General features: G+C 42.0%; 1 protein-coding gene across 1 annotated transcript; it reads right to left on the bottom strand.

Moving 5' to 3' along the window:
• Positions 1–3244: 3244 nt before the first annotated feature.
• On the bottom strand, positions 3245–11738 carry DTYMK (deoxythymidylate kinase). The gene is made up of 5 exons (XM_063131523.1): positions 11332–11738; positions 9918–10026; positions 9108–9198; positions 6556–6753; positions 3245–3818 (listed from the first exon to the last, which is right to left on the bottom strand). The coding sequence occupies exons 1-5, from the start codon at positions 11675–11677 to the stop codon at positions 3708–3710; spliced, it is 855 nt and encodes a 284-aa protein (XP_062987593.1). The 5' UTR covers positions 11678–11738; the 3' UTR covers positions 3245–3707.
• Positions 11739–12593: the final 855 nt, after the last annotated feature.

Raw genomic sequence — 12593 nt, forward strand, 5'->3', positions numbered from 1 at the left:
GTACCTCTGATTCCTTCTTTTTGATTCCCTTTCCTGTATTTACAATATGATCATGAAATGTTGGAGATTGTACATGGATATAAAATTAGTTTTGCTTTAGTACCAAAACTATTTTAAAATCCTGGCTTGATTACTGTCAGAGGCAGTCCCCCACCCCCCACCCCCATTACTTTCCCCTCTTAGAACACTACACAAGGCTAAGCTTCTGTTGTGTGGTGATATTCACTCATTTCAGTTCTGTTGTGATTCTTAATGTGAGGTTCTAAAGAAACACTCGGCACATTCTGGCTGCCTTGAAAGGTTAATTTACTGGCTTACCTAGGCTGGAAATATTGGCTGCCGTGCTCTAAAATAGCAGTAGAGCTCCTCTGTTTAGAAGAGATGAGAATGGCTGGAGAGGACCCACCACTTCCCCAAGTGTTAGCGACCTTTTTGAAATTCTTTTGGCTCCAGTGATGGATGCTGCGGGTGGCACATATGTTTACAAAGCATTCTTTCCTGCATTTATCAGCAGCACTATCACCCTAAAGATGGTAGTATAACCATCTATAAAGTAACTGCATACAGGAGGAACAGGCCTATTGGTAGTAGGGAGTAGGTCTGGTTTCCCCTTCAGCTGCCAGAAAGCAGAGGTCTGAACCATGATGCTTATCTGTCATTGTTATAACTTGCTATCTTTCTCTTGCTGTTTCTCCTCTTGATCATAGACTTTTGGAGGGAGAGGAGGCAGAGGAAGTGTGGGGCTGTGCTCCATTCATCAACTGCTTTCAATTTGTATCTGAATAAAACAAATTAAAAGGAAAAAAAACCCTTTATATTTCTGGTACTTATTTCTACAATTTTGAGTCACAAATATCAAACTACCTGAAAAATGGGTCATAGCCAGAGTATAATTAACATTTGTTGTGAATTCCTGATTATAGAAGGTACACATTAAGAATGTCTTAATCTAGGTCTGAGAACTGGCATTCTGGTATTTAATACCTACAAACCTTAAGCAGGTCAAAATAATTGATTTAGTCTATTAGTTTAAGCACACAATGTTCCAAGCAAAGGCTTTTCAATAGGGTTTTGGGAAGAAGAATGTGCTGATCAGCCAGCTGCCAACCCAGGTTTCCATCTCCATGAGAAAATAGGGATAGGCAGATCAATTTATTTTTGGCAAATGTCAATTTCAAATGTGCTAATACATCAATTGTGTCATTTCTACACTAATCTGATTTTAAAAATCTGTCAAAGCTTCATATATGAACATATTTTCAAGCAAAATATCAATTTCTAAACATATATGAAAATATGCATATCACCATCTCTCAGTCGTAACTCAGCCCCCACTTTCCTGACCTCTCACTGTCTTTGTTCTCCTCCCAACTACTACTAACACCACCCACTATTCCATTATAGCCTCAGCTATCAGTCAATCCTGCAGGCACTCTTCTGTTTCAATGATATAGTCAGTCTTTTACATCATATTCATAAAATTTATTCAGTAATTCCTGCATCTGTCTTGGAATGTTATGGTTTAGTTAGGGGAAAAAATGCAACATAAAAAAATCTTAAGTTAAAAGGCCTTGGAAAGCCACTAGGCAAGCCTGCCTGGGAAAAAGAAATCCATAAGCAGGGTGCCACAACTAAGAAGCCTCGGTCTTCAATTGTCTCCCACCACACATCAGTTGTTCAAAGATTAATGTTATTCAGGGACCTAGGCTTAGGCCTACAACTCCCAGCATGCCTTGGGCAGGAAGAGAGACTTAGCAGGCTTTGGCAGCCATTATCTGGAATTGGCTGTCCATCCTGGGCCTGAAGGGAGAGTGCCTGAGGCAGGCTGCCTTGGTTGTTAAGCACCATCGGGAGCAGGAGGGAAGGAGGCTGCAGCTTTGGGCCCATCACCAATGGCAATGACCAAGCTAACTGTTAGAATAGACAGCAGTTCCATCTTATCAGGGGACTGCAAAGAGACTGGAAGTTGAACTCTAGTACAGAGGGCATGAGGGCAGAGCCTCAGTAAGCTCAGCAGATCTTGTCTGTCTGCTGCCATGTTTTAGTAGTGCTTTCCTAGACCACAGAAGACAGAGGCCTACATGCTGTGATTAAAGCTTTATTGGGAATGAGACAAGATCTGCTGATCAGCAGGTGTCATTTGTATGCGTGCAGCTCCTTCATCACAACGGTTAAAACTGCATGTGTCCTGCCTAGCGTGACCAGATACAAAAGAGGGCAGGGCTCCTGCAGCTTTAACAGTTGTGATGAAGAGGGAATTTCACCAGGTGCTGCATGCATACAAATGATACCTGCTGAAATTCCCCTTTCTATACAACTGTTAAAGATACAGGAGCCCTGTACTCCTTTCCATATGATCACCCTAATATAACCTCATTCTTTGCATTAGTCTTTAATTCAGGGTACTGTGGAATGATCCACACCCAAGCACTGATTTTTGAAGAATGCTCTAAATTGTCAGTTGACATTTTAGAACTAAATGAAAGGGGGGGGGGAGTGAAATCAAGGAAATAGTCACAGTCTGCAAGACATGCACCCAGGATGTTTAAGAACTCAGGTATGATTTAATTGAAAAATGTTGTAACTTAATGCTATAATCAGATTTTACTACATTAGATGGTCCCCATAGGAGCAATTTTTTAAAAAAGTATCAAGGATGCTGTGTTCAGACTGTAATATCTCAGCTTTATAACCGAACACTTGAACAAGCTTTTTGGCTGTGCACACAACCTCTTCACACAAGCCAGGAAGCCTTCCATTAAATATAGTTTTTCATTTCATCTGAACCAGGAAACTATGGTTAATGTCTTCAAAACAAGCCAAGTTATTAATCCATCTTCAAAACAAGGCTTAATATCCTGGTTTCAAAGCTATTAACCACAGGTTTTCAGTTTGTACAGGAAACTAGTAAACAGAAAATGTCTGGTTTGTTTGCTCGCTCACCTGAGTGAGCACCCATAAGCTTATTATTATTATTATTATTATTATTATTTATTACATGTATATACCGCTCCATAGCCAAAGCTCTCTGGGCAGTTTACAAAGATTAAAAACAAATATACAAAATGTAAAAACATAAAAAGCATAAAAACAGACAATATCCATTTAAATGCCTGGGAGAAAAGTCTTCACCTGGTGTTGAAGGTCAAGACTTTTGACCTTCAAAACCTCATCAGGAAGGTCGTTCAATAATTGGGGGGGCCACCACTGAAAAGGCCCTCTCGTTGCCATCTTCCGAGCTTCTCTCGAAGTAGGCACCTGGAGGAGGACCTTAGAAGTTGAGTGTAGTGTACGATACGATCATCCAAAGCTGGACATTGTATGCTTTAAGGCATTTTTGTGAAAAGATGACCCATATTGGTAAACTACTTCCCCACTTTATGAAAGGATTTAGTTTTTTAAAACAAAAGTGAATCAAGAAAACAGCAGTTATTATGGACTGATGTATAAGTCTCTGGAAGTGGCATAAAAAAGATCTTAGCATAGTGCTTCTTTCATGCATCAGCTCCAGTAGCTTCTAAGGGAAGAACAGGCTTTTCAGTTCTAAAACAGCTCACGCAACAAAACAGAGTTAGGATTTATTAGTTTTACTATTTATCTATTTGGTCTGTATAAACAGCTATAGATATAATTATTATTCACTGAAGATGAAAAGTGCATATTTTGGCTAGATGAAGAGTCACCCAAAGAGAGAATATAAGCCAGTTCTATTTCCACAATTCCCCAATGGGTGTGTGTTCAGCCTCTTGCATGGCCTCCTCTGCAAAGGATTTGATTTCATTGTGTAAATCTTCTATATTCTTTGAAGCATCAATCATCTGTGTCCAAACACAAACACACACATGAAAATTAAACATTCTTACAGCTTATGTCTATACTTACTTTCATTCCCTTCTACTTGATAAGTGTTAACACTGTAAAAAGTTCTTCCCACTTTTATGCAGTTGCTGAAAAATGAAACTAGACCAACATTTAGCCCCTCTGTCTAATGAGACTTACTCCCTGGTAAGTGTGTTTAGGATTGCACCCTGAACAATATGGTAACTACTGGGGGTGGGGGGAAGACCCTAAAAATGAATATAGTCAAATTAGTAAAATGTACTATAATATGGGTGGACAACCTCTGGGCCGCAGAAGATGCCCATTTGGCCCATGGAGGCTTTGTGAGGAAGTAGTGAGAAGAATCTCCATCTTATCTTGGATCTGTGATTGGAGATACCAAGGGGATTGGGGGAGCAGTGGTTGAAAGCAGGGCCGGGCAAAGCTGGTAATAGGCCCGGGCCAGATAGGAAATGTAGGCCCCATTTCAAACTGTTCTAAATACATATGAACTAGAACGATTTCTAAAAAAGGTAATGGCAAGCACTTTTATTTGAGATGTATATAAGACATCACTTCTTCACATTCAGAAATGCTTTTTGGGGGGCAAATTCATCATCAACAACAGAAAAATCAAGCAACTTTGCTCAGGGGGACTCGGAGTAGGCCCTCTCAAAATCATAGGCCCATGCCAACTACCCCTCCCTCTGCCCAGCCCTGGGCAAGTGCAAGATTGAGTGGGCTTTGCAGCTTTATCTGCCTTGTATCCTCTTCCCCAATGGGAGGTGGCAGGCAGGCAGGGCAGCTTTGCTTTATGTAGACCTTCTCCAATCAACCTCCCATTGCACCCCCTGAGGACCAAATGACATCAGGGACATAGCCAAAGGGCTGTGTATATGACCAATTATTATTATTATTATTATCATCATCATCATCATCATCCCACCTTTTGCCCAAGACTGGGCCTCAAGGCGGCCCAGACCATCTAGCCCTCCACCCTATTCTGGTAGCCCAACCCTCTACTATGAACATAAGATTTGTGTAAGTGTGTGTGAGAGAGAATGAGTGTATGTGTATATACATATACACAAATGTCTGTATGATCATTTCTAACAGCAATAAATTATCTTTCATTTCCCCCTAAAGGACAAATTTATTAAATTTTCCAGACAAGTTATATTCCCTACAGTTGCAAATTTTAATTTGCCATCTCATCATCACATCTTAACTACAGCTATGTTCTCATCACAAACCTTTAAACTACCATTAAAGCAGGAGTTTTGGGTGGGGGTATTTATCAGAATTTGCTAAGAACATTATTTGTGCAATAGTTACTATCACCAACTTATAAATTTAGCAAATTACTCAACCTTCCTTTCTCAAGCAATATCCAGAGTCCATCTATTTTTCTCCAAAATGGGAGAGCCAGTGTGGCATAGTGGTTAGAGTATTGGACTGGGACTTGGGAGATCCAAGTTCTAGTCCCCACTCATCCATGAAGCTCACTAGGTGACTTTGGCCCAGTCATTGACTCTCAGCCTAACCTACCTCTCAGGGTCGTTGTGAGGATAAAATGGAGAGGAGATCATGTAAGCCACCAAGGTGGGATAGAAATATAATAAATAAAATTTATTAAAAAGCAAATCGGCAAATTAGTTGTGTACCTGTATTTTAATATTATTATCTCTTTTCTCGCCTGTGGCAGTTTTTCTAGATGAACATGATGAGCTTTGCCATGTCATATTGTCTTTTACTGATTCAGAAATTTCCTGACTATTGAACATGTTTTAAGTGTGGATGATATTATTATTATTATTATTTATTATTATTATTAATAATAATAATAATAATTTATAAAGCACCATCAATTTTCAAGCCGCTGTACAGAATAAAACAAAACAAAACAAGATAATCTGCCATATGGCTTACAATCTAAGCCATGAAGATGATGATTATCCAGCCTTTGTCCCAATACTAGGACTCGGTTAAACTACTGTTCTAATACCTGCAGATGACCCTATATGTGTGTGTGTGTGCCTTACTTCATCATCAATTTTCCAAAGTATAAAGACACAAAACAAGGTGAAACTGCATGGCTCATACTCTAGTCTTAGCTCTTTAAGGCAGAAGACCAAGAACTGAAAACAATGCTGCAGTATTGCAGCTCTTTACTTACCCTCTTTTTCTTACATTAACATAGCCATTATGGGCCTTTACTTTCTCTGTCCTTTCACTTGTGTCAGGAGAAACTATTTCCACAGCATGCCATTGCTCCATGTGGCAGGTTCCTATAACCCCAATTCTATAGCTTGAACACAAGACGAGCATGCCTACAGAGACTCATAGTGCCATAGGAGAGGGCAAAGTAGGAGGATCCAGACCACAGGCAACAATCCACTGAATGTAAGAGAACTAACCCTTAGGCCAAGTTATACAGTATTTATTGTCTTCTTTCCTGGACTTAATTTCAAGCAAAATTCATTGCCTACTTTTCAATTCACTCAAGTATTGGTTGCATCTTCCCAATCTGTACAATGATGCAAAGTGTACTTCTTTGCATCTGAAATACACTTTAGGTTTCTCCCCCAGTCTTAGTAATTTGGAAAGGAAAAGGTAATCCCATTTTATTTATTTTCCTCAGTAGATGCTGTAAATACTCCAATCCAGATTACTTTTAATGGTTGAATTTATAAGCCAAAAATCAAAGAAAGTTTCTCTTGAAGTTTCCTTTCTTACCTTCCAGTTTAAAGTCTTATCTTTCATCAGATGGTAAAAGCATTGTAGAACTTTCTCTTGAAAAGGGCTGTTTTCGTATCGTTCATTTCCAAAGTCTCCACGTTTGGCTGCTTCAGATGTGCTCAACTGAAGAAAAAGGATCAAGTCTGGCTTTGGAAGCCCCACATCAGGTTGTTTGCACCATTCCAAGGAGAATTTCTGTTCAGAAAGAAATGAGAGATGCAGTAAATGAATAAATGAAGCTAAGAAGCAGTTTGATAGGAACATAGGAAGTCCTGTACAGTATTGTTTACACTGACTGGCGATTCTTCAATGTTTAGACAGGAGTCTTTTCCAATCCTGCATTGAGATACCAGCAGTTGAACCTGAGACCTTTTGCATGTGAAGCACAATGGTATGACTTCTTGTGTTCTGGTTCTTGCCTCCTTACAAAGCATCCTGCTATCATCAAGGATTAAACATAATAGGATGATATTATCAGTCTTTAAAAGCTGGATCCTATTTTCAGCCTATGCTACAAAACATACATTTAGGGCGTTACTAGACGAGGCTGTAGCGTGCGTTACCTTCGGCAGTCGCGTCGAGGCTTCCAGATGACATTCACGACGATCCGTCGTTATCCTGGGGTGAAGCCTCTTTATCCCGACTTTAAAAAAGTGAGTTCAAGTGCACCTTTTCCTGCCGGGCCGCGGTAATTCGGAGTACGTGTGGAAGGATGTGAGGTCACTGCGGTCCGCACTGGTCAGGAAAAGGCGTGCTAAGGGGAGTGGCCAGCGGCTTCGGTCAAGCCGCCTCCGCCATTTGCGCCCAGCCCGCCAGCTGGGGCAGCGCGGCGGAGCGGCTTTTTTTATTATTATTTCCACAGTGACAGTTAGCGCAGGAACGGAGGACCGGAAAAGTGGCTGGTGCGCTGCTGGGGCATGTGCGCCTGTTTTTTCTACTGCAACCTCTGCGTGAGTCAGTTTTTGGAAAGCCGGGCATCCCACAGTCCGCCTTCATGGGGAGTTGGTGACTCCTCGCGGTGGGCAGCCACCGTGGCCGCATAATGGCGGTGCTGTATGCTGCCTGTTGGTGTGGGTACCAGGCTGGCAGAGGGCAGAGCTGTTTGTGGGCTGCTGCCATGGCTACGGCCAGATGTGGGTTGGCTCCTTGGGATGGGGCAGAGGGCACAGAGGTGGTCATCGGCAGCGACACCTCAGAGGCATGATGGGAGATGTAGGCACAGAGTGCCCATGCAGACGATTGACCTCGGGTCATATTACACCCGCCACGACCCCCATCAGGAAGTGACCGCATCAGTGTTGACCCTCAACAGCACCAGCAGCACTTCAGCTGGCACTGGCACTGCCGCCGGCGGCATCGCTGACGGCTGCGCAAGTTTGCGGTCTTTCGGACTTGCGGAAACCGTGCGCCGAGCGAAAAAAAAAGCCGCGGCAATCAGGCCGGTGTGGCTGCGCAACTGTGCTCGCGGCAGCAGCACAACCGGCGCAAACTTCCGCCACAAATCGAAGGCAGGTGTGGATGATGAGGCGTCACGGCTGAACGGGAAAATCCGCTTTCACCGCTCCTCAACGGCGGAACACCTGGTAGGTCTAGCAAAGCCCCCAGTTGCTTCTGTTGAATTGGTTTACACTGTGACTGAGTAATGCCCATAAACCACAAAAACTATTAGGAAACCTTACAGAAAAATGCTTGTAGAAAATTACCTGCATGAGAGCACTGCGACAATCCAAAGGTTGCATTGCTACATCCATGCAAACAGCTGAAGGAAATTAATGGCCATGTTCACTAAGCCAGTCATTATTTATTTATGTATTGCATTTCTATACCACCCAATAGCTGAAGCTCTCTTGTATCCAATGTTTTCCACTATCTCCCAATGTTCTAGTTTCTCAAATATGCTGATTGTTTTAGATTTGTTTCCTGATATTATGAGAAGTATCTATGCTAAGTTATATCAGTTACTGACTTCACCCTTTTCATATTTGTTATATTTAGGTTGCTTTTCTGCCCTATTCCAAGAGCTCAGGGAAGATTACAATATTTTTTCTTACTTTATGTGCACATCTATTAAGGCTGCAATCCTGTGCACACTTGCTTGAGATTAAGACTAATTGAACACAATGGGCTGGTTCCAGACTGAGTTAGCTGAACTTAGATCTCATTGAAATAAATGCAAGATAGTCATGTCATAAATTCAGTTGATTTCATGGGAACTAAGAGCAACTAACACAGTCTGGATCCAACTCAATGAGACTTACATGTCCAAGATTGGGCTATGCATGAATTAAATTAATGGAGACAGCAATTTGCCCAATATCACCCATTGAGCTTCCTGGACTAGAAAATATTTGAATCTAATCTCACGTGCTAATTTCCAGTGAGCTCTTTCAGCTCATTTTAATGCTCAGTCTGACAATGCTTCTATAAATAGGAGGCCCAGTATTGAGCAAAAGGCGGGATACAAATAAATGTAATATAATAATAATAATAATAATAATAATAATAATAATAATACCATATTCATACTAAGCTAACGTGTTTTAACCTACCTCTTTGGCACTTGTGAAGGCTACCCCAGAAAAGGCATATCTGTCCACTACCAGAGTGACACCCTGGTTTAATTTCTCCTTAATCAACGGCCTGAATAGAAAGAGACACATGTCACCATTAGACACAAGTTGAAACATAAACGGTCAGGAACAGAGCAGTGATGTGGGAATGTAGCATTAGGGAAAAAATTCTATGGGAACTCAGCCAAATGTATGTTTTACTTTTGGTGTTGTATGATTTAATTTTTTAGGGTAATATTTTGCACTTCATTATCATGTTCTGTTAGCTTTCTTCATAGTAATTGTGACAACACGCTTGAATATTGACTAGATGAACATCCTTGGCTATTACTATTTTTATCTTCTCTTCAGCAAAGTTTACTAACTGGTCAGAACAGCTATTATTCTTTCCCTTTCACAGTTTGTGAAATGACTAAAATTCCAATAACTTTAGCCCTTGCATTCATAATCCTCCAACTAAACTAAAAAGGCAGAATTATGCTAGGGCTAACAGGGGTGCAAGACTCATCTTTGTCCTCTAAAATAAGGGTAGATGAAGATCTACTGTTTGTCAGGTTGTCTGATGCAAATCAGCAAGGATTTCTTAATTCCATTTGTTTAATGAGTAGCAACAAAATGAATCCCTTCCTGCCTTATACTGCTGAAAGAAGGAATATTTTTAGTTCTAAATGTAGGTCTTTTGCATCTGGATGCAATTGAAGGATCTTGGGGTTCTAGTAATAAAAAATGTAGTAGCAAGCCTGAAGTCTGCCCATCCCTACTCTAATAATTGACATAAATTCTCTTTACACTTGCTCCCAGCGATTAGCCGAAAATAGTAGATGCACTGTGTGGTCTTCCAAATTTTTTTTCTTTTCCAAGTAAGAACTTATCAGACGTCCAATCTCTGTTGTTCTTTCTGCAATAATAGAAATGAATGCAATGAGACAAACACCTTCAGCTTCCATAAATCCCATCCATATTCTTCAAAATATACGTCACATTTGGAAGCATTAGTTATAATGCAACACCTGAAGGAACTTGCTAAAAATCCAGAAGCATTTAACACTCTGAGAAAGGTTGAAAAGATAAACATGTGTAGCATGCTGCCAATCCACAAGTGTACACTACATCCACTGGTCCACACACATGATCACAGCAAGGGAAACAAGCCATAGTAGCTTATTTTCCCTGGCACATGTGTTAGTTGGATTTCCCAAATACCCTTGCTGGCCTGCTGTATTGTTGGAACCCGGATGGCACGGCCCATGGATTATTAGAGGAGTACGGCCCCCTTAAACAAGCCATGCTACCCGGTTTGGACAACACTGCAAGCTGTGCCAGTCAGGATAATTAAGGAAATCTGGCTGGCACACACAACAGGGTTAGCAAGCCACCGTGGCTTGTTAACCACAACATGAATGTGCAAACTGGCTCAAATACATAACTGTGTGCTACCTCTTCTATTACTATTCAACACTATGCCCCTTACTAAACAGAGATAGCTACTTACCTCTGACCTGGTTTGCACGATCATTTTCATTCACAGTGGCTTAAAGAAGCCACCATAGTTTGCAGCATTTGCCGGGCACTCATTTGGTAACCCAACCCCCACTACTTGTAGGTTGTTGTGTTGTCTGAAACTGGTGAGAATAGGTTGTTGGTGTGGTTAATAAACACCCACAACCCTAAAACAGCCCATGGGGTGTGAGTGGTTTGTTAATACCAGTTTCCTTCTCAGGGTCGTGGGCAGCCTGTCGTGCTCCTTCTTGTTGATGCAATTTATAAATACTCCATACAAAACATGCCTTTTGAGACTAAAATTTCCAAGTGTCCAAATCCTTAAATCTCAAGTCAAGAATAGTACAAGGATATTGGGCACAGGGAATGTTATGTATAAGGCTAATGACTCGGCCCAAAGCTAATACAATGCAGGTACAATGTTTTCCTACTATTGATACCATCAACACAAAACACACTGGTTTTACCACATTTCCCCTCCTCCCCCATCAACAGCCTCTTGACAAGCAGAAATTCAACAAACATGTACCTATGTTGATGCTAGGAAAGGCTGTACCTGTTAAATTGCAGTCTGCTATATAGCTGTTAAAGGTACCGACATCTTACTAAAGTAGTCGAGGAAACGACAACTTTTCTAGTTAATTCTAAGGCAGTATGGCGAAGGACCGCCTTGTATTTTGCAGCAACCCCGGACTCTACATACCAGGAAACCTGAGCAGTTCGGCCTGGTGTCCCTCTGCCCGCAGGGCCTCCACCAGCTTTCGGCTCTGAGTGCTTTTGCCAGCTCGGTCCACCCCCTCCAGAACTATTAGTGTCCCTCGCCTGCCCGCCATACGCGCCCTTTTAGTCGCTCTCAAGAATGAAGGCAAGAGCACCTCCAACAGCTGTTTCCCGCGCAAGCCGCGGTCATAGAAAAGTCCTCCCAGCGGGTAGAGCGGCCCTGCTGTAACCATGGTGCCGAAACCCGACGAAGACCGGGAGGAGAGCCTGGAGACCTTCGGGCCCACTAACACGAGATTTCTGAAAGTATGGCGAGCCGGAAGGATCATTTTCCTCCCACGGGATCAAGGAACAAGGGTATGAGCCACTTCTCAAAGGGCCCACTCTGAGAAAAGAAAAAGGCCAACTTTCCTCTGGAAGCAAGAACCGGAAAGGTTCATTAAAAGACAACAACCCCGCGCGGTCGTGGAAACCAATCGCGCAAGGCTCAGTTAGTACAGGGCGACAGTGGCCGCTACTTTCTCTCTAGGCGTGTATCAGTCTCGTTGATATTAACCCTTAACTATATTTCTATCTAGGATGTGAAACCCCCTAAGCATTTATTTCAGTGCGACTTCGGACTGGTAAGAGTATTTAGGCTGCGGCTTATATAAAGCTGTATAAATAAACGATCACTGAATGTGTCGGAACCAGGGGAGCCGTGGTTGTTGCCGCCGGTTCTCAGAGGGGTAGCTGTGTTCGTTTATTTCAGCAAAAAGAACAACGAGCCTTGTGGCACCTGAAAGACTAACAATTATATTATGGCAAAAGCTTTCGTGGATTATACTCCACTTCAAGCATCGAATGAAATGGACTATATAGTCTACGAAAGTTTATGCTAGAATGCATGTTAATCTTTCAGGTGCCGTAAGACTTTGGGTTGCTGCTGCCCGTATCCATGTTTTGCGCCCAAACTAGCTTGTGTGTATGGGTTTTAGTGTGGGATCTGACAAGCAGTTCACGCACTTACCCGCATCACACAAGATACCAGAATGGCTTTGGAACTGGCTTATGATTTTGAATTCATGATGTGACGCATGAAGAATTATCCACATCACATGCGTGGGAATGGGGGAGACCACCATTATGGGTGCAATTCTATACCTACTTACTTGGGAGTAAGCCTCATTGAACTCAATGCCATGCATAGTGATGGCGATGTAAAGAGCTCCCCCCCATCCGACACCCTTTCCTTTTTATCCGTAA

Source organism: Elgaria multicarinata, chromosome 8 (assembly GCF_023053635.1).
Source record: "Elgaria multicarinata webbii isolate HBS135686 ecotype San Diego chromosome 8, rElgMul1.1.pri, whole genome shotgun sequence".
NCBI lineage: Eukaryota > Metazoa > Chordata > Lepidosauria > Squamata > Anguidae > Elgaria > Elgaria multicarinata.